Source organism: Pinus tabuliformis, chromosome 4_2 (assembly GCF_031772625.1).
Source record: "Pinus tabuliformis cultivar Carrire ecotype Pingquan chromosome 4_2, CPIR1, whole genome shotgun sequence".
NCBI classification, from domain to species: Eukaryota; Viridiplantae; Streptophyta; class Pinopsida; order Pinales; family Pinaceae; genus Pinus; species Pinus tabuliformis.
In genome coordinates, this window is record NC_142304.1 from 398,244,109 (window position 1) to 398,267,814 (window position 23,706).

Genomic DNA, 23,706 nt, shown 5'->3' on the forward strand with positions numbered 1-23,706 from the left:
GGTGATAAAATAGAAAGCCTAGATGAAAGAATAAGATGCTCCAATGATGCCTTGCGCTACCCCAAAAAATTGCACTGTCTACTAGAAACCCCACTTCCAATGCTCAGAAAATTCTATAAAATTAGCCCCAAGCTCCTCACCAATAACCCATCAAAACCCAGAAAGAGTTTAGCTTGGTTCTAACGCCCGAAATTCAGCCCCAAATACCACGTTGTTAATTTTAGATAACAATGGTATGTTCTATGCTTTAGCACAATTTACTTCAATGTTCCTTATCAGCACATAGACAATTTCCAATTATATCCAGTAGCAATCTAACTTAAACACATTGATAGTAAATGCATATAGAACATAAAAACATGTGCAGAAGACAAGTCAAGACAAGAGTACACAAGATGTGACAAATGCCAGGGAAAAACCCCAATGTGGGGAAACCCTTTGATCAAATCTTCTTATTATTCTTCAATAGTTCAACAGAGAGAGAGTACAAATATCAAATTAACTTGCCCAAAACAATCCTGTCAAATCAGCAGTCAACTGTAGCCCTAACCAGAAAGTCAACAGTGGTCAAAGCAACTCCAAAATGTCCTCCAAGCAACTCAGTCAACAACAGATAAATTCGGCCTTCCAAGAGGGTCAAAGTCAACCCAAAACAGTTCGGTCAAACCAGTCAAAGGAGAGAGAAAATACTATTGTAAATTCTTAAGTCAACGTTGAAGTCAAACCGGTCAAACCATCCCAATCACCTTGATTTTTGTGCCAATGAGTGTGACCTACAAAAATCAAATTTTTGCCCAAGAAAACGAAGTCAACGCTAGTCAAAGGCACCTTGGTCAACGTTGGTCAACGCTGCCCTATTTTTTTGAAATCCAGCCAGCAAACCAACCTTGAAATTCGTCCTCCTTTCACATGTGAGAAGTAGAGAAAGCTGCCTCCAAGCTGTACGAACCAATCAAGAGACGAGAGAGAGAGAGATATGTGATGAGATGAGTGATGTCCAAATGAGGAGAGAGGTCACTCCTATTTATAAACTTCGTTGAGGGTGAGGAGACACATTTGTTGGGCTTATGAGCCTACATTTGACTAAGGCCAACCTTGACAATTTGTGCATGAGAGAGAATAAATTCAAAATTCCATTTCTGCTTGTCAGAATGAGATGATCTTTATATCAAAATTGGACCACTTGAAAAGAGGAATCCAATGCCATAATCATCTCCATCATATGAGTTGTCCTAAGATGGAATTTTCCCTTGTTGCCAATTTTAACACTCCCTCTCAACTAGGGAGAATTCCACCTGCCAATCCATCTGTCATCATCATGTCATCCTGTACCATCCCCGTCATCACTGCCTTGCTCTGCTCTGTTGAACCATGAAGTAATAACGAAGAAGAAATGATCGAGAGTAAGTCATAAGATCATACCACTCCCCACTGACAAAAGTCAGTCCTTGATACCAGATCAAGTTGTTGAACACCATGCATCCTAGTCATAAGGAGTACGGCAGTACACAATGTGTCCATCGGTAGTGCTATGGTCCGTAACCATCTTTCCCCAACTCATTGGCCAGATGAGAGGTACTTCCCATGAGTCTCGGACTCCATGGGTAGAATATGTGTTGGGGCATCAGCAATAGAAAGTGAACCACTCATCCTGCTCATATGCCATAGGAGAAGGTGAACCACTCATCCTATGCATATGTCAATCGTAAGGGAAGGTAAACCACTCGCCCTACATACATGTGTCCCGGTAGGGGAAGGTGAACCACTTAGCCTACACACATGTCAACCATAATGGGGTATCACAAGGAAAGGTGGACCACTCACCCTGTATCTAGCGCACCACTAGGGGAAGGTGAACCACTCACTCTATGGTCATTCATAGCTCCAAGAAGTACCCCAAGCCCCTAGGAGCTCCCAGAGCTTTATGTCCAACTCATATGGGACCCTCATAGGAGGGTCGTTCCACAACTCCAAGTCTCTCTCGGAAGGTTAAGAATTTGACCTTCCCCAAAGGCTTCGTGAGAATTTCGGCAACCTACTCATTCGTCCTAATGTGTTGGAGCCCTATTGCTCCCTGTTGTACCATATCGTGTATAAAGTGGTACCTGATATCAATGTGCTTGGAGCAGTCGTGGAACACAGGATTCTCTGATAGGCGAATCCCATTCTGATTGTCAGAAGATCACGGTGGTATCCAGCACATGCTCAAATAGCTCACTGAAGAGCTTCCTCAACCAAACAGCGTCACAACAGGCCATACTAGTAGCAATGTATTTGGCCTCGACGGTGCTTAGTGCAATCGATTTCTGCTTCTTGCTCATCCAAGATATAGAAACAGACCACAAAGAGAAGCATCACCTAGACGTGCTCTTACGATCCACCACACTGCTAGCCCAATCAGCATCTGAATATCCATGTAGCCTCAAGTTCCTGGCAGTGTATCTCAATCCAAAACAGTTCGGTCAAACCAGTCAAAGCAGAGAGAAAATACTATTGTAAATTCTGAAGTCGATGTTGAAGTCAAATCAATCAAACAGTGCCAATCACCTCGATTTTTGTGCCAATGAGTGCAGCCTCCAAAAATAAAAATTATGCCCAAGAAAACTAGTCAATGCTGGTCAAAGGCACCCTGGTCAACATTGTCCTGTTGTCCTAAAATTCGGCCAGCAAACCAACCTAGAAATTCGTCCTCCTTTCACACGTGCGAAGTAGAAGAGGTTGCCTCCAAGTTGTACGAACCAATCAAGACAGGAGAGAGAGAGAGATATGTGATGAGATGAGTGATGTCAGAATGAGGAGAGAGGTCACTCCTATTTATACACTTCGTTGAGGGTGAGAGACACATATGTTGGGCTTATGAGCCTACATTTGACTAAGGCCAACCTTTGCAATTTGTGCATTAGAGAGAATAAATTCAAAATTCCATTTCTGCTTGTCAGAATGAGATGATCTTTATATCAAAATTGGACCTCTCGAAAAGAGGAATCCAATGCAATAATCATCTCCATCATATGAGATGTCCTAAGGTGGAATTTGGCCCTAGTTGCCAATTTTAACACACGTCCTCCTCCAACAGCTGGAAAATACAACCTGCTTGCAAACTCCCAGAAAAAGCCCTCCAATCACTCCCAAATTGCTGAGTCTCTCCGCCCCAAAGTTCTTATTTCTCCCAGTAATTTCCAGCTCCAAAACTCGTCCCACAATCTCCCACATGTGCCCAGTAAATAGCTTATGTGCTAGCCCTGGATGCACCAAATCGTGTTGCCTTCAATTAGCAATCTCCTGCTCCAAAACTCCTCAAATAGGTTGATCTCTCCCTGAAGCTCCTATGCCAAATTTCTCTCGGCAATTACTACCCGGAAGACAGCTAAAATGACCCAAACATATCCCCTCCTACGTCCTCTTGGAATACACACTAGCAGAGTGAGTGGCTAAGTGTTTAGCTCTGAATCCCTCCAAACTCCTCTCCAAATTGGTATGATTTGTCCTCCCTAGGGTGGCACTCGAAGTCAAAGGGTGAGCTCTCCTCTTGGAAAAATCGGTGTTGAACAGCAAAGTGACTTGGCTAAGTAGCTCAAGCAACAATAGTAAGTTCGATTGGCAAAAGAACCAAAATGAGGTTGAGCTTCTCTTATTTATAATTTGTGAGTTCCTCTTCCCACGTGGGCCCCTCCAACAAGCTCTTCAACCTCCTTTCCTTGGCTATTTGAATTCCTTCCTTGGCAAGTGTGTTTTCCCCTATGCCTGTGGCCCCCACGCTCCACTAGAAAAATATTTCGGCCTCCCTTTTCTCCTAAGTCTTTCTCCCAAAAATTTGTGCATCCCATGGTCACCAAATGACAAAATTGAGACAAATTAATTTAGGAAGGGACACTACAGTCCTACCCTCCCAAATATTTCTTGTCCCCAAGCAACTTCAGTGCTGGATGCTCAAGTATGTGTTCACCTTCCCAGGTGGCATCCTCATTCGGCAAGCTCCTCCAACATACTAAGTACTCCCTGATAGTTCTGCTCCTCAACTTCCTCTCCCTAGTCTCCAAAATGGCTTTCGGTTCCAGAACCAGATGCCCCTCATCATCAAGTGGAGGCAACTCCATAGTTGTTGTCACCTGCTGCCCCAACACCTTCTTGAGGCATGAGACATGAAAGACGTTGTGAATCTTGCTCCCTGGTGGAAGCTCCAACTCATAGGCCACCTCCCCAACTCTCCTAGTCACCCTGTACGGCCCATAGAAACGTGGTTGTAGCTTCTCGGCCCCCTTCTGCTTCAATGTAGACTGGGATATGGTTGTAGCCGCAGAAAGACCAAGTCCCCCTCCTCAAACTGCCTCTCAATCCTGTGCCTATCTGCATACATCTTCTGTTGATTTTGGGTTGTCAATAAGTTATCCTTGAGAGCCTTGAGGATATCTTGGCTCTCTTGGATCCAATCTTTGGCCTTTGGGGCCCGGCTATCTCCAAAAACAATGTCAGCAAAAGACAAAGCATCATAACCATACAAGGCACGGAAAGGTGACATACCAATGGACATGTGATGGGTGGTGTTGTAGCAGTACTCGCCCAAATGTAACCACTGAATCCATGCTCTTTGCTGCCCGGTCACATAGTTCCGAAGATAGCCCTCCAACCATTTGTTAACCCTCTCAGTTTGACCATCGGTCTGCGAGTGGTAACTAGTGCTGGGGGTAAGTTCAGTGCCCACTAATCTAAAAAGCTCCTGCCAAAATGCCCCCATGAACCGACTGTCTCTGTCACTGACTATGGTCTTAGGGAGTCCATGCAAGCGAAAGACCTCCCTAAAGAACAACTTGGCCACCTGTGATGTTGAATACCATGTCAGAATGGCGAAGAAGTGAGCATATTTGGTCAACCGATCCACCACCACATAAATACAATCTCTGCCCTGCACCGTAGGGAGCCCCGTGATAAAATCCATGGAGATACTCTCCCATTTCCCCTCGGGGATGGGAAGTGGCTGCAACAACCCAACTGGATGGGTCAACTCCCCCTTATTCCTCTGGCAAGCCTCACACTCCTGCACATATCTCAATACATCCCCCTTGAGGCCTTTCCATGTGAATCGCTCTCTAACCGTCATATATGTCTTCCGGAACCCCTGGTGCCCTGATAGTGGAGAGTCATGAGTTGCATGGAGAATCCTCTCCTTCAATTGTGAACCCGGCACCAAAAATATGCGCCCCTTGTAGTATATGACGTCAGCCATCACCCTATAACGCTCATCAGTGTGAATACCCTCCAGAATCTCACATGCCCGCCAATCCTTGGAGTACTCCACCAACAACTGCGCCTTCCAATCATGGCAAATGCTCATGAGTGAAAGTGTCGCGGGCCTCCTGGATAATGCATCTGCTACCATATTGTGCTTGCCCTTGACATACTCAATATCAAAGTCGTAGGCCTGCACTTTGCTGACCCACCTCTGTTGCCTGTCACTGAGGCCCTGCTACCCCATAAAATGGCAAAGACTATTGTGATCAGTCTTCACCCGAAATCTGTTGCCCACCAGATACTGCCAAAATTTGGCCAATGCATGCATGATGGCCAACATCTCCTTATCGTAAATAGAATACGACCTCTCGTGCAGAAGGAGCTTTCGACTCTCAAAAGCGATGGGGTGTCCATCCTGAGATAATACTGCGCCAACCCCCTCACCTGATGCATCGCACTCCAAGGTGAACGGCTAAGTGAAATTCGAGAGTGCCAAAACTGGGCAACTACCCATCACCTCCTTGAGGCAATCAAATGTCGACTGTGCTCTGTCCGTCCATGCAAAAGCCCCCTTCTTCATCAAATCTGTGAGGAGAGCTACTAGCTGTGAGAAGCCCTTTACAAACTTCCTATAGTAGGTGCATATGCCTAAAAATCCCCTCAACTCTGTCACATTTTGGGGCTCTGGCCAATCCTAGATGGCACTGATCTTCTCCGCATGCACCCTCACTCCATCTGCATCAATGATGTGTCCCAAGTAGAGCATCTTTGTCAGTCCAAACTCACACTTGGACAACTTGGCGTAAAATTGTTGCTCCTCTAAGATGTGCAACACCATCTCCAGGTGCTGCAAATGCTCCTCCCACGTCCAACTATAAATCAAAATATCGTCGAAGAACACCAATACAAACTTTCGCAACTACCCATGGAATACATGATTCATGCACAAATAAAAAGTGGCAGGTGCGTTGGTCAACCCAAAGGGCATGACCAAAAACTCAAAATGCCCATAGTGGCACCTGAAAGTCGTCTTGGGGATGTCTTGATCCCTCACCCTGATCTGGTGGTACCCCGAGCGCAAATCTATCTTAGAGAAGTACTTGGCTCCTCTAAGCTCATCCATCAACTCATCAATGCATGGGATGGGGTAGCAGTTCTTCAAAGTCTTCTTGTTGAGTGTCCTATAATCAATGCACATGCACAAAGTCCCATCCTTCTTCTTCACCAGAACAACTGATGAAGCGAAGGGACTAGAACTCGGCCTAATGTGCCCCAACGCCAGCAACTCCTTAATGGCACGCTCAATCTCATCCTTGTAGGCCTTGGGATGCCTATAAGGAGTGGTGATAACTGCCTGTACTAGGTGCTGATGGTAGGAAAGTAGGCAACGTGGTTCTGTTTGGCCCACTAAAAGATGGTGGGTGAGTGGCTGGTGAAGGGTTGTTGTACTGTTATGAAGCCCCTGAAGTCTCTCCAAACAAGAACTCACGATAAATGTTCTTGTCCGTATTCTGCTATTTGATCTCCTCCAACATCTCATTCTGTCCCTTAGCTAAATCATTTAGGACCTTCAAGAGGCTATCAAATGTTGTTTCCTCTTTACTCTTTGGCTCCCCCATTTTTGCTACTACTAATGCCTTCCCGCATGCCTCTATATCAGGTGTAATCTCCAACTCACTTTCCCTACTTTGGTACCTCTATCTCCGGTAAGTCACATTCTGCCTATCCTCCTCGTTCATAGGAAATTTCCCCCATGGCTGAGCCAATATCGGAGCTCTGATACCACTATAATGTTCCTAATTAGGAAAAATAGTGACATGCAAAGCAAAATGGTACATGCAACACAAAATTTCAAAACATTCAGTGAACACCCATGAAAACTCCAAAAATGTAAACTAGTTGAGCCATTTTATTTAGTAATTGGAGCAATAGTACAATAGTGTGGAAGGAGTGCACCTGGCTTGCCTCAATGGAAAGCTTGAAAAGACTCGGCTAATAAAATAGCAAGCCCAGATGAAAGAATAAGTTACTCCAATGATGCTCTGGGTTGCCCCAGAAAATTGCACTGTCTGCTGGAAGGATGTTGTTGGAAACCCCACTTCCGGTGCTTAGAAAATTCTATAAAACTAGCCCCAAACTCCTCACAAATTACCCACCAAAACCCAGAAAGTGTTTGGCCTAGTTCTGACCCCCAAAATTCGGCCCCAAATACCATGTCCTCCTCCAATATCGGGAAAATACAGCCTGCCTGCAAACTCCCAGAAAAATTCCTCCAATCACTCCCAAATTGTTGAGTCTCCCTACCCCAAAGTTTCCTTATTTCTCCCGGCAATTTCCAACTCCAAAACTCGTCCCACAATCTCCCACGTGTGCCCAGTAAATAGCTTCTACGCTAGCCCTAGATGCACCAAATCGTGTTGCCTTCAATCAGCAATCTCCTCCAAAACTCCTCAAATAGGTTGATCTCTCCCTGAAGCTCCTATGCCAAATTTCTCTTGACAATTACTACCCGGAAGACAGCTGAAATGACCCAAGTGTATCCCCTCCTGCGTCCTCCTGGAATACGCACTAGCTGAGTGAGTGGCTGAGTGTTTAGCTCTGAATCCCTCCAAACTCCTCTCCAAATTGGTACGATTTGACCTCCCTAGGGTGGCACTCGAAGTCCCCCGAAGAAAGGGTGAGCTCTCCGCTTGGAAAACTCAGTGTTGAACAGTAAAGTGACCCGGCAAAGTAGCGCAAGCAACAATAGTAAGTTCGATTGGCAAAAGACCCAAAATGAGGCTGAGCTTCTCCTATTTATAATTTGTGAGTTCCTCTTCCCACGTGGGCCCCTCCAACAAGCTCTTCAACCTCCTTTCCTTGGCTATTCGAATTCCTTCCTTGGCAAGTGCATTTTCCCCTATGCGTGTGGCCCCCACGCTCCACTAGCAAAATATTTCAGCCTCCCTTTTCTCCTAAGTCTTTCTCCCAAAAATTCGTGGGTCCCATGGTCACCAAAAATGCCAAAATTGTGGAAATAAACTTGAGACAAATTAATTTAGGAAGGGACATTACATACACATTTGGATCACTGTCCCATGACATTATCAAGGTCAGCATTTGTGCACTCTTGGTCGTTAATAGGGATGATGACCCCTCTTCTAACTTCAACACCAACTAGGTTGTTGCTCTTCCTTGACATTCTACTGATGATTCACACCAGGAGATGCCTTTGGTTCTCCCTCACTACTATTATGGTTGGTTGTACTTTCAAGTCCTATTGACCTACTTTGTTCATTTGTGGATATTAACATAATTACTTCCTTGCGTTCTTTCTGCACGAGTGTTTTCTTCTGATATATTACGTATTATGTTATTCAGGGCTTACCATTTTGTTCATCCCGTTTCTATCTTATTGTCTACTCTTGATCTCATCTCCGTTTTAGATTTTGGTTTCTTGTTTTATGGAGATTCACTAGGCACTCCTTATTGCTGTTGCTAATTATTACTCTCCCAAGTCCCATTCACCTATTTTGGTCACTTGCAGACATCAATATAATTTCATTTCATTTCTTCCACTCAGTCAAACCAACCAATTTGAACATACTAACCAGAAGGCACATATATGGTAGCTCACTATAGCCTTCTGACCACATTGCCTCATGAAAACTAGCTTTAAATACTGACATGATGAGAAAGTGCACTTAGTCTTATGAAGTTGTAACTATAATTGAAGAAATACAAAAACAATGTTATACCTGTCTCTGCTCCTGAAAGCACAGTCCCACGTGTAATACCAACCATCCACCCACCAGCCAGTTCCGGACGTTCCACAGCAACAGAAACTGCTACCATATCACCCTTCTCTACATGTGCACTGCAGGCCAATACACCTGGAACAAATACCTGTACCAAAAGGCTAAGAATTATCCTGCTGAATAATTGAACACATTTAAAATGTGTTTCGCATCCCTTGGAGAAGGTACTGCCAGGAGATGTGTAAGGAAAGAATGCAACAAAACCCATTTCAGACATGACACAAAGAGCAAGCAGCCAAACTAGATATAAAATCAAAAATTACCTAAATGTTGCACTGCACAACTAGGCATACAAGGGAGATCGTCATGATCACATTAATATATAGCAAACGGCAGCAATCTTCATATACATCAACATAAGCAGAATAACTCAGCATTATTTTTACAGTAAGCGCTCTCTGATCAGGAGCGTATTTCTCCTTATATATGTCAGAAAACTAAGAACAATGTTGCAAATATTGTATTGGTGAATATATCTTTGAGGATCTGGATAGAAACTTATCAGAAATATCAGAAAAAAAATACAGAAATATTCATTTTTTCATTTATTTTAAAATCTTAAGCAACGTCTACATCAAATAATCACGTTGCCACAAAAATATACAAATAAATTGATATATAAGACATATAAGATGCCAAATTATTTCTCCTCATTAGAGCAAAAACATCCAAAAAGCCGGACTTAATATGCAATCTATCATACCCCAGCGAATATTTTCTATCGACTCACGATATTTGATGATATATCACATATAATAATATACCTTGAAATTGCAATTTTTTTGGCCGATAGTATCAGCAAGGTGAAAAACCCACAATATATCAGCAATATTTGCAACACTGTAAAGAATGATGAGACAATGTTCCAAGTAAAAGTTTCTTGCACTTAGTATCAACTGTCAGGTCTTTCAACTGGGAAGAAATTCTGAGCAAAACTTATGCCCTATAATTCATCATTACAACAAGAGATGTCTTCTCCCATCAGCATGATAGAACACGAGAAATACAAGACAAGCAAAACTGAATATTAACCACACAAGTAAACTGAGAATAGAGGAAACTATAGCTAAGGTTGCCAGGATTTAGAGTAGATTCCATACATCAGCACCACGCAGCACAGCTTCAGCACATTTGCGACTTACAATGACTTCTTTTAGAGCTTTATCAGATGCAGCATCATACCCAATTTTGAATGGCCCTGACCCTCGAACGACTATAACATATTCCATGCCAGGTAGCTTGCAACGGAACAAGTCTTTATGATCTAGATTAGTACTTTCTAATCTTAAATCACTATCCAGCCAAGTAGTGGTGTTTAACCCAGATGCTTCTAATTCAGGTAGGTCTTCCATGTCTTCTGTGTTTATGTGGTCGAAAATGTCATGGAACTTCTGCATTGTGCCAGTTCTGTTAGAATTGTCTGAATCTGCATTTATGATTCCCATATGTTGAAAAGCTTTCATTTCATGACTTTTGTTAAAATCTGTATCATGCAAAATTAACGATAACTTTTGAAGAATCGCCTTGCGTGTTGTTTTAAGAGCATTCACACGAACACAAGAATACAATGGTGGCCTCCTGCCAAAAAAAGAAAAGAAACAGATTACCATGTAAATTCTCAAGAAGCAAGATTCAACTTAAGTATCTATGTACAACTCTAAATTTGTTTGCATATACAAGAAAATAGCAACATGGTTACATGCCTATAATATAAAAGACTCTTTAAACTTACCTTGGAATGAAATGCAAGAGCTCCAGTAAAAATGCATAAGAAAAATGGTGCTTGAGTTAAAAAGGGTTATTTTCATATCAACAAATACGATTAACAGCAACCATTCTTACTTATACTGAAGTCTGAATTAAGGTTAACAAAACATTTCCTATATTTAATATTTCACTGTTGCAATCTTCTACCATTCATCCATTAGTTCTTCTTTCAGCTTGGGTTCCCAAGTGCTACTGTGCTTGGTATTTATTTAAATTTAAAAATAAAAGGCATCACCTTTCTTCCTTATACTGAATTAAGTTCACAATATGTTTCCCATATTTAATGTTTCACTGTTGCAATTTTCTACCATTCCTCAACAAGTTTTGCTTTCAGCTTGGTTTTCCAAGTGCAGCTATGATTTTAATTAAATTTAATATATGAAAGGCATCATCCTTTATTACAATATTTCTAAAGTAATTTTCAAGCTTTGAATAGAGGAAAGACTAATGCTCCACAATTCATGATTTTAGACCCATTGAAAAACAAAACTGCTCAGTTCAAGTGGTCAAGGGGAAGAAAGCACCCGCAATTGTGGCGACTGAAATGCAAGTAAAGTTCAAAGAAGAAAGACTTAGGCATACCAAGGAATTTAACCTCAGAATCTATGGCTTCTTTCTTCTTCCAAACCTCTACAGCTGGGCCTCTCTTTCATCCATAAATCTCTTGAGTTGAAGGGAATCAACCTTGAGCGAGCCTTGATGATAACTGATTCTATCTCATCATTCACTTCCAATCCTTTGAGGATCATCTCTATGCTTTGGCAGCCAAGAAGTGACTTGTTTCCCTACTCAACAAAATTTACCTGGATGCAGATATTACCCACTTGCAAGTTGAAGAACTAAAGGCTAGAGTGCAAGTGGTAGCAGCCAAGAAAGAAAACAAATGAGTCATCATCTGTAATCTTGGAGCAGTTATACATGATTCCAAGTGCAGCTATGATTTCAATTAAATTTAAAATATCAAAGGCATCATCCTTTATTACAATATTTCTTGAAGCAATTTTCAAGCTTTGAATAGAGGAAAGACTAATTCCCCACAATACATGATTTTAGACACATTGAAAAACAAAATTCCTCAGTTCAGGTGGTCAAGGGGAAGAAAGCACCTATAATTGTGGCGACTGAAATGCAAGTAAAGTTCAAAGAAGAAATACTTAGGCGTACCAAGGAATTGAACCTCAGACTCTATGGCCTCCCCCTTCTTCCGAACCTCTACAGCTGGGCCTCTCTTTCATCCATGAATCTCTTGAATTGAAGGACATCAACCATGAGCAAGCCTTGATGATAGCTGATTCTATCTCATCATTCACTTCCAATCCTTTGAGGATTATCTCTATGCTTTGACAGCCAAGAAGCGACATGTTTCCCTCCTCAACAAAATTTACCGAGATGCAGATCTTACCCAGTTGCAAGTTGAAGAACTAAAGGCTAGAGTGCAGGTTGTAGCAGTCAACAATGCAAACAAATGAGTCATCATCTGTAATCTTGGAGCAGTTACACATGATTCCCCCTCCCCCTTCTTCCGAACCTCTACAGCTGGGCCTCTCTTTCATCCATGAATCTCTTGAATTGAAGGACATCAACCATGAGCAAGCCTTGATGATAGCTGATTCTATCTCATCATTCACTTCCAATCCTTTGAGGATTATCTCTATGCTTTGACAGCCAAGAAGCGACATGTTTCCCTCCTCAACAAAATTTACCGAGATGCAGATCTTACCCAGTTGCAAGTTGAAGAACTAAAGGCTAGAGTGCAGGTTGTAGCAGTCAACAATGCAAACAAATGAGTCATCATCTGTAATCTTGGAGCAGTTACACATGATTCCCCCCCCCCCCCCCCCGCGCCGGCCCCCACCATCACCACTGTTGGAAAATCAAAGACAGGGATGATGATGATAGATTTTCCTACTTGGTAATTACTTGTGAAAGTTAATCTTATTCTTTTTGGTTATTATTTCTTTTTCATGAAGCAATTACACAATATTAGTCTTCCAGGATCACGAAAAGGCAAGGGACAAAAATTTAGGCTTCCAAGCCAGGGCAAAACCCCACAATGGGGAAAACCCAGCAATCCTCTTCTAATTGAATCAAGTCAAAATGAGATATCCAACCCAAGACCAAAGGCTTCTACAAAGGTTCCAAGTCAGCCCTCCTCCCAAGTCAAAGTCAATGGTAGTCAAATGTAGACAATTCAGAATTTCAGCCTAGGTGCAGAGGTCAAAATCTCAGCACTGTTGTAGGACTTCAAACAGCTTCAAACTTCGGTCCTGATGCAAACTTCAGGCAGCTTCAGACTTCAGCTATGTTGAAGACTACAGGCAGCTTCAGACTTCGGCTCTGTTGCAGACTTCAGGTGGCTTCAGACTCTCGCACGTGTGACAGATACAGGCAAAAAATTCAGTTTTTCTTTTCTTGTTGACTTCTTCTATCTCTTTTGATCTTCGGCTTATCTTCTTCTATTCCACTTGCAGAGATCAAGCTGTCTGATGATGGTTTTTTTCAAGTCTCCATTGAGGTCGAATAGAAACCTTTGCATATCTTTCCAGGAGGGTGTTCAATAGCCACACAGGCCGACTTTGACAGAGAGGACCAACTTGGACCATAGTTGACTCTTTTTGACAAAAAATGAAATTCTTTTCTTTTTCTTATAAAATGTCAAATGTGACATACCTCAATTACAAATATCTTTGACTCTCTTTGACTTCTAAAGCATGAAGAACATGCTTGATCAAAAATAGAATAATAAAAATAAATTCAATAATAATTATATTACATTATGAAGACCGACACTAGTTACATTTTCAACACTCCCTCTTAACTAGGGTGGTATTCATAATGATTTAACAGGTATATCTCAAGTTTAAATATTCATATAAGAAGGGATCGGGATTGATAAGCATCAAAGCCAGTTTTGTCACATTACCAAGGCCTTGACAGGTACACTCTATCTCTCAACAAGATCAAAGCACAATGCTGGGAGGCATTCCAAAGGGCACCACACTGCCTCTCCGAGGCACATACTCCACCTAGGATACCCAGAGTATGTCCTCCACTGGACCATTCTTTATCCAAGTCCATGTACTTGACTTAGGATGTCAATCCTAATCTATCACAGTACACGACTTAAGAATGTTTGTCCAAGATGTTTATCCAATCCACCATTCTCCTTATCCATGTCCATGTACTTGACTTAGGATGTCAATCCTAATCTGTCACAGTACATGACACAAAGAGAATCAAGTGTCCAACCATTCTCCCTCTCAACCTGAGGAGAAATTCATACTCACTTCCCCTCAGGAAGCAGACCTCTTATCACTGAGTTTTCCCTGCTGCAAACCACTGAACTAGGGCTCCCAAACTGCCTTCTAACAGTTCATGATCCTGCACTGTGTCCAGCACTGCTTCCTGCACTGCCGATAGTTCATCACAAAGTCTTTCAACTGATTGATCATCACAGTAATAGGGTAGCCAATACATTGTCCAATCAATTTTGAACGGAATTTTGGCTGTCCTTTCCAAACTGCAGTTCTTCAATCAGTCTTTGACATAGCTTCATAGACTCAAATAATTTTGTCCCCTTACTCTCTCTTGGCTGCTACAAGAAACACAGACCTTAAGGCACAACAAGACTGCCCTCTAACAATGGTAAGACTGCTTCTCAAGCAGCCCACATACAGTCTTTTAACAACTTATAAGATGACTGAAGTAGGGCTCATTGTACAGCCCACACAACAATGTTATACTCACTGCATACATTGTACTTAGGGCTGCCATTATGACTGTCCAAAACCAGACTACATCTATCTTGCAATCATCACATAAAGAACTAATCACACACCTATTGAAGACACTCAACACAGTCCTTAAAATCTCGGCCCTGTGCACTTATATTCCTGAGATTTTTGGCCCTCTTTAAGGGCTCCTACGACAGCTACGGTGATGCCCTAATTCAGCCTGAACATCTCTGTTATTTCCTGCTCAAACCTTCCTAGTAGACCCTTATCTTCTGTGCTGTATCTTAAGGAGATTTCTGCCCTTAAATATGGCTTCACCACAGGTCATATGACAACTGTTCAGCACTCCTACAGGGGCTCGGCCCTTCTTCAAGACACAGGCATATACGCAGCCTATACACAGAGATTTGTGCTCAACAGTGTCCAAAACCTTGCCCAAATTCTATGTCCAGCAGTTTCATAATCTCGGCCTATCCAGAACATAGGAAAAGAAACCAGCTTGGCCTCCTTCTCTCTAGATTAGCTTCCCTAGGTCTGCGGCTCCTTCAGATTAGTCCTCTCTTTAATGAATGCACTTGCTCCTAATGATTCTGGAGTTAACTGTTCTTCTAAACATGTCCTCAAATTTCTATCAACATATGCTAGTCTATTTCCTAAGAAAGTAAACTTATACTACAATCCTGGTGCATGATACACCAGTCATTATTCGCATGATCTTTCAGTAGTAGAGGTCTTTGATATCTTCCTTCCGCTTCTTCGAAGCTTCTTCATCTTCAACTGTTAATGCTTCTGATATTTCCTTCCTTTTGTTGTTCTTAGGGTTCTTAGGACAGTCTGCCTTGTAGTGTCCATATTCATGACAACCAAAGCACTGGACTTTGGACATGTCTTTATTTTTGTTTTTCTTATTCTTTATCAAAATTCTTCTTTGATTTAGCTGCATAGGCTTGAGAGGCCTCATTGACAAGTTGAGTATCGCTTCTAGCCTTTATTCTGGTTTCTTCTATTGTACATTGAGCCCATAATTCTTCAAATGATGGAGTTTCTTTTCTGGCACAGATGCTCCTTGCAAAAGCATCCCATTCTTTAGGTAACACAAAAGCATCCCATTCTTTAGGTAAGGCGTTGATTGCAACAGTGATTAATTCTGAATCAGATATTTGCTCACCCACTTCTTGAAGTTGATCTTTAATTTTTGATAGCTTCATGAAATAAGAAGCTATAGTGTTTTTCGTCATCTTTGTTTAATAGAGTTGAGTTCTTAGGGCTATCTTGTGACCTGTTGTAGTGACGGAGTATAGTTTCACTAGGGTATCATAGACTTCTTTAGATGTATATAATTCTGATACAAAAGTGATAAGGTGGTCTTTGATGGACTCAAAGAGAATTCTTTGAGCCTTAATTTCTCCTTTTTCATATTTGTCCATTTCTTGAGCATTATTCTCATTTGGTACTGGAACTTTTCCTTGAACAAATTTCATGACATCATTTTCTTTAAGGGCTAAGTCAATTCTCTTTTTCCAGGCTTTAAAGTTAGATGCTCCATCAAGCTTATTGCTTTCCTTGCACATAAATTTCATTGGATTAGAGATGTAGATAAGGCTGACTTGAAAGAGAGCCGCTACCAAATGATATCTTCAGATGTGGCTGCTACGATGATGATCTTCTTGTCTCTGCCTTGTAAGATTGTCTCCACTTCACCTTAGCTCTGATACCATGTTGGAAAATCAAAGACGGGGATAATGATGATAGATTTTCCTACTTGGTAATTACTTGTGAAAGTTAATCTTATTCTTTTTGGATTATTTCTTTTTCATCAAGCAATTACACAATATTAGTCTTCCAGGATCACAAATAGGCAAGAGACACAAAAATTTAGGCTTCCAAGCCAGGGAAAACCCAACAATCCTCTTCTTATTGAATCAAGTCAAAATGAGATATCCAACCCAAGACCAACGACTTCTTCAAAGGTTCCAAGTCAGCCCTCCTCCCAAGTCAAAGTCAGCAGTAGTCAAATGTATACAATTCAAAATTTCAGCCTAGTTGCAGAGGTCAAAATATCGGCCCTGCTGTAGACTTCAAACAGCTTCAAACTTCGGTCTTGTTGCAAGCTTCAGGCAGCTTCAGACTTCGGCTTTGTTGCAGACTTCAGGAAGCATCAGACTTCGGCTCTGTTGCAGACTTCAGGCAGCTTCAGACTTCGGCTCTGTTGCAAACTTCAGGTGGCTTCAGAGTCTTGCACGTGTGACAGGTACAGGCTGAAAAATTCGGTTTTTCTTTTCTTGTTGACTTCTTCTATCTCTTTTGATCTTCAGCTTATCTTCTTCAATTCCAATTGTAGAGATCGAGTTGTCTAATGATGTTTTTTTTCATGTCACCATTTGAGGTTGAATAGAAGCCTTTATATATCTGTCCAGGAGGGTATTCAATAGCCACACAGGCCAACTTTGACAGAGAGGGCCAACTTGGACCATAGTTGACTCTTTTTGACAAAAAATGAAATTCTTTTCTTTTTCTTATAAAATGTCAAACGTGACATGACTCAATTACAAATATCTTTGACTCTTTCGACAAAGTCAGTTGGTTATACATAAGAATGATCATAACTCATTTGGGCTTTCCTCCGGCTTTCTCAAACTCGGTAATGGGATGCATCTCCTCTGTATCATTTGCTATCCTCATCAATGGGTCAGCCACTCCCTCCTTTCATGTTGATAGGGGCATAAGACAAGGTTTCCCTCTATCCCCTTTACTCTTCCTCCTAGTCATGGAAGGACTGAGTAGATTGATTGATACTGAAAAAAGAAGGGGGAGACTCAGGGGACTAAAGATCACTGAACATTTCAATCTGACTCATCTCCTCTTTGTGGACGACATTCTAATTTTCCTGAGTGGAAGTGTTCTGGACACCACATCCATGAATGAGGTACTAAATCTCTTCAGCAGAGCCACGGGGATGGAAATCAATAGGGGAAAATCTACCATCTCATTCTCGGAATGCACACAGCAGGAAATTCAACTTTCACTTCAAAAATTTCCTTTTCAAGTCACTGAACTAAAGGATGGACTGAAGTATCTAGGCTTTAGGCTCAAGCCTGATGGATACAAAATTGCTGACTGGACCTGGCTCATCACCAAAGTGGAGAAAAGAATAAATTGTTGGTGTCACAGATTCCTGTCTAGAGCTGGAAGATTAATTCTTATCAAATCAGTTTTGGAAGCCACTCCAGTGTTTTGGATGTCTCTGGCTTGGATCCCAAGAGGGATTCTCCACAGAATACAACAAGTTTGCTGTCAATTTCTTTGGAAAGGAAGAAAGGAAGGGAAACCTTTTGCCTGGGTCAAATGGATCAGAATAGCCACTCCCAAAAAATGGGGAGGATGGGGACTCAAGCAACTCCCTGCTTTTGCACAAGCCTTAGCTGCAAAACAGGGCTGGCTATTACTAAAGCAAAATAGCCTCTGGTCGGAGGTAATCACCCATAAATACATTTGGCCTTTATCTATCATTGACTGGATAAGGCGACCCTCCTAGAACAGAAAGGGCATCTCGGTTATCTAGAGGGCCATCCTAAATACGCTTCCCATTATAAAGGAAGGACTCCTATGGAAAATTGGAAATGGAGCTTCAGTTCATATTGGGATTGATCCCTGGACCGGAAGTGGGAACTCTTATCAACTCCCACCCGAGCTTATAAATTACTTAAACAGCAGAGGCATAAAATATATAGAACAGCTCGGTGATCATCAAAACTCCACATTTCTTTCACAAGCTTGGCTTTCCGGACAAAACTGGAACATTCCCATTGAATGGGACAGGACATGGCAAAATTTTATCCAAGCACTCACAGAATCACATGTCAGATTAAAAAATGAAGATGATGAACTTATCTGGGGTCACTCCAAAAAGGGCCAATATTCCTCTAAACAGGGCTATGACATCATTATCGCTGAGTCTAAACCGGAAAGCACAAGAAGCTGGTGGAAGTCCCTTTGGAAACTGAAAGCCCCCATGCGCACAAGACTTCTGATGTGGAGTATACTTGAAAATAAGATTCCCACTGGAACCTATCTAAAAAAAGGGCTTTCACGGGTCCTACCTGGTGTGTACTCTGCCATCAGGAGGAGGAATCGACACAGCATCTCTTCCTCACCTGTCCCATTACAACTACAATATGGACACAAGTTCTCTCAACTCTCAATCTGAACATGAGATGGCATGGAGCTGATATACTATCTGCATGGGACACTTGGTGGGGAGTAGCAGCGGAAAAAACAAGAAATTTTCCCCTGCTGGTCTCATGGCATATCTGGCTCAAGCGAAATCTCATAATCTTTCAAGACAAGCCTGTGATCTAGAATCTGATCCCTCCGAAAATCTGCTCAGCATTTGAAGAGCTACCTGCAGAGGAAAATAACAACAGACCCAGGATTATTAGACAAGAGCAGATAGACAAATCAACCCCTTGGGCCTATTTTGATGGGGCTGCTCAGCCACATGGTTGTGGGGGTGGCATCATCTTTCACCTCACAGAATCACACTTTTTTCAGATTAGCATGGGATTAGGCCATGGTACAAATAATCATGCAGAACTGATATCTCTCCGACACTTGATTTACTTTGCCATCCTTCAACATTGCAGGAAAATACAAATATTTGGGGACTCAAAGATTGTGATTGATTGGTTTAACAACACTGCTTCTTGTAATGCATACACTCTGAGATCTATAATGGACGAAATTGTTTTTTTTTTAAACATATTTTGATCAGATTTCTTGCTCTCATATCTACAGGGAGCGAAATGAAAGCGCGGACAAGCTTTCGAAAGAAGCGACGAATCGTCCTCTAGGAGAATGGATGATCATAGAACACACACCAGAAGGAACATATCGGTACTTCCACAGGCCATACATTGACAGGGATCTACAGAGGGGGAACAACCCCTAATTTTCAGAATATTTTGCTTATAAATTTTGTTCATATGCAGTTTTTTGTTGAAAACCGATGTAAATAATATATATATTACAGTCATCACCTTCCGGGGTGACATTTTTTATCTCTATTTTGGTCATGGACCAGCACAGTACACCCCTCGGGGTCTTATTGTAATTATTTTGATCTTATGACAGTGGATTTTCGGCCACAGTACAGCATATGCCCATGGGCATCTACAACATGTAATTTCACCTATAATGAAATTATGAATTTTCTTTCAGGAAAAAAATATCTTTGACTCTCTTTGACTTCTAAAGCATGAAGAACATGTTTGATCAAAAATAGAATAATAAAAATAAATTCAATAATAATTATATTACATTATGAAGACCGACACTAGTTACATTTTCAACAACCACCACCCTGAAGTGGTTACGTCGCTTGCCAGCCACATAACATCCCATCAGGTCCAAGAGAGAACAGCGTCTATCTCCACTGTGTGTTTGAAGTTGAACTACAATGGTTCTATTTGGTCCTCTCCTAGTAATTTCCAGGATGCACTCCCCACAAGGGAACTTATCATCCTCATTGAGACTATAGAAGTTCAGACAATAAGAACCATAAGAGAGCACTACCACCTATAACAAGATATCATTGGGTTTCAACATCTAGAGTTAGACACAAGACGCAGAGATCTAGCAATGTTCATGGGTCTGAGGGTTTTGCTTGCTCCATCTGTGATCGTCTATGATTTAAGAGGTCCATCTTGGTTTATAACGTGCAATCCTAATGCATGTCAATTTTGATTCAATAGGGCCTGTTATCTGCTAGGTTACACTAAGCAGAATTTAAAGACCCCATGGCCCAATGTACAGGGCACTCATCAAATTTTTTCAGAAGTCCAGAAGTCAACAAGCACTTGTTGACCCTCTCTCTCTCCTCTCTCTACTTTCTCTTTCTCAAATTTCGCAACCCTGTGGAGAATTGTATTAAATGTCACTAGTATGATGAACTATTTTAACAAGCTTAGGCGACTTGGGACCCAATCATCAAGTGAGTCCACTCTAGAGTGTTTTTTTCTGTAACAACCCATCTCGAATCACGAGTAGCATGGAAATATTAGCATGCATGTGAGGCATGCATATGATAGATACATATGCATGCACCACATACATTGCGCTAGTATATATGTTAATTACTCGTGAAGAATGTCTAAATATAGGGTAAATTAATTAATTATCAAAGGTGCTAATTAAACACCTAACCCTCATAAATATATATCTATATATATATATAAAGTAAGTAGTGAATATATTGAGTTTCTCCATAAGTTTACCACCCCGTATATATAACTATACCCCAGTATACAAATACACTTATAACCCTAGATATATTTTAAATAATTTCATAAGCTAGATCGAAAATTTTATTGTTAAATCTTATATGTTATAAAAATAAATATTATTTAATCATTATATAACTATATACTATTTTACCAAATCAAAATAAACCAAACGCCTAAATTAAAAGAAAGGTGATGTCACTCTATGTTATAGTGTCATCTGACTCAATTTAATGCAAAAACATGACAAGGTAGCCGATGTGACTCAATTGAATGCAGAAACATGACAAGGCAGCCACCATTTAACAAAAAAAAATATCCTTTCATAAGACGGTGGGAGAATGCGTAGAAGGGAAGGAACCTGCGCTATTTAAGAAAGGAAAGGGGGGTTTTGTAAGGGGAAGACAGCAGTGTTAATATTTTCTCTGGAGTTGGAGAATGGAATTTCAAGGAGAGTTACTAATAGAAGACAAGTGAGCCTTGGTTGTTCTTGAAATTTTTGGGCACAGGGGCTAGAGTGCTGAAATATCGAAGTATTCTAGAGTTGGGTACCAAGGTTGTGCCCAATTTGGTAGGGAGGAAGTGGTCATTTTGGTAACGGGAGCAGATTTGGAGCTACAACATCTCAAGATCAACTTCATACATGGAAACCAGGTAGGTGTCTGTGTATTAGATTGATAAATTCTTGCTTAAATTGTAGTTGCTAAATTTGGATGAATTTAGGAAATTAAATACGAAATAATATTTGGTTTAAGCTCTGCATCAGAATTCTACATTTTAGGTATCAGAGTAAGTTCATTTGGGTATCAGAGTACTACATTTTCACTTAGCTAATTAGTCTCGCATTTCAGCGATGAATAATTAGCTAAGTTTTTCCAATTACAAATGCTTATAATGCATTAAAGAAGTTGAAAGATTTATATGACTCACACTTAGAATTGGAAGTAGTTCAGTTAATGATTAAGCTCTTCAACCTGGAGTTGAAGGACGATGACCCCTTGGCCCTAGCCTCGGAGATTAGAGCTATCATGTATGATGTAGAAGCCACTAGAGTTAAAATGGATATTCCTCTCACAGCGTTTGTCAAGGCTCTCTATCCCAGATACTCGCACTATCTTGAATCCTTGCAAGTTGCTACGCAACTCAAAGATATTACTTTTGACTCTCTTGGGGAGAAGTTTGTAGATCAGAAGAAAGATTTTGGGAAGAGGAAGACAGCTTCTCAGTCCCCTGAAGAAGCAATAGGCCTTGCACGGAAAGAGAAGAATCAATAATGAGATTCTCCTAAAGGAAGAGGCGATATAAGAGGACATGGAAGAAAGAATCACATAGGTAGGGGTTAAACACCATCAAGGAAAAAGATCTGATCTCCACTGCATTCATTGTGATAAAGATGGACATGATGCACCCACATGCATGTTGAAATATGTAACTAGGTTCGGTCTTCATAATGACATATGTAATCATGATTTTATGTATTTGATGTAAAGAGAAAAATAAATTTATTATTGTCATTCTTGAGGCATGGGTTTCATGCTCAAGGAAAATTTATTTTTATAGGTCAAGCACCCATTGAGTGCTTCTAGGGCTTGTCATTGAGTCTACAAGTCAATTGAGTCATTGTCATGTATGGAAGACCCTTTTGGGCATGATGTATATTGTAAAGAAAAAATTATTAGAGTCAAAGACCCTCCAAGACCTTGTCATAATGCTCCAAGACAAGTCAGCCTTTCCAAGTGTCAAGTCAGCCTAGAGACAGTGACAAGTTGGCCTACAAGCTAGGACAGGAAGCCTATATATAAGAGGCTAGTCGACCACTTTTGAAGGCATCATAGAAGCATACATTAGTTCGATATGAAGTACAGAAAACACTAGAAGATCCAGCGAAGAAAGGAGAAGACAGAAGGAAGAAGAAGTCGGATTTCTTAAGGTCTGTTTGGGGTAATCTCTCAAACGCAGGGACTGTAATTAGGGCATCTTCTCACCTACAGCAAGACCGAATTACAGTGAGGTTGAGAAGTTAAGTAAAGGGTTAAAGAAGCATCTATATACAAGCTGAATTGTTGGAGAAGGAACTGTTGCCCAAGCGAAGGAGAATAGAGACCATCTTCACCATATTCCTGTCACACGTGTGAGTTAAGGTTGTTGCAGGAGGGCTGAGAATCACAATCAAAAGTGCAAGTCTGAAATTAAGGTCGAAGAGGAAGCAAGCAATTGTTGGAAGGTTAGTTTGACTATCATTGACTTTGTGGAAGAGGAGCTCATCCATGAGAGGTTTGACTTGGTCTTGGAGGGGTCTTGGTCAAGGGTCATAGGTCTTGGAATTCATCATTTGAAGTTCTATAAGAAGAGAAGAGTTCTTGTGGGTTTTCCTCTCAAGAGGAGAGGTTTTGGCCCTACCTGGTCGCCTATATCTTTTGTCCTCTTGTCTCATTTTTTTTTTATAGTTTGGTAGAATGTTTGATGATAAGAACATAATAATAATAAGTGAAAGAAGAAGCTAATCAAGTTAAGTTTAAAAATACATCACAAGCAATTATCAAAGTAAGAGAAATCACCTAACCTAAGTGCCATAGATTTGTCAACATGGTATCAAAGCTAAGGTGACAAGACAAGGAAAGGCAGCTTGAAGAAAGGATCATCAAAAGGAGTATCAAGGAAGTCAAGACATCAAAGAGGACATCAAACCATCAAGAAGGACTAGTCTTCACATCATCTTGAAGAAAGGATCTAAGGAGCATCAAGGAAGACTACCCATGTCATCACAAAAATCGTACAATCTAGAAGCAACATCAAGAAGAAGACCTCAAAGACTCTACTTTCAAGAAGGGCCCTACCTCCACTCAATCAAAGAAGGACTCTACATTTGAAGCACCTTGGGAAGCCTCCACATTCTACATT

General features: G+C 41.1%; 1 protein-coding gene across 1 annotated transcript in view; it reads right to left on the minus strand.

Moving 5' to 3' along the window:
- LOC149169628 (rRNA (cytosine-C(5))-methyltransferase NOP2C-like) overlaps positions 1 to 23,706 on the minus strand; it is a 397,811-nt gene that overhangs the window by 345,999 nt on the left and 28,106 nt on the right. Inside the window, exons 3-4 of the mRNA XM_089428753.1 lie at positions 10,127 to 10,604; positions 8,967 to 9,114 (exon numbers count right to left, since the gene is read on the minus strand). Coding sequence (XP_089284879.1) covers positions 8,967 to 9,114; positions 10,127 to 10,604 — 626 coding nt within the window. The remainder of the gene's footprint in view (positions 1 to 8,966; positions 9,115 to 10,126; positions 10,605 to 23,706) is intronic.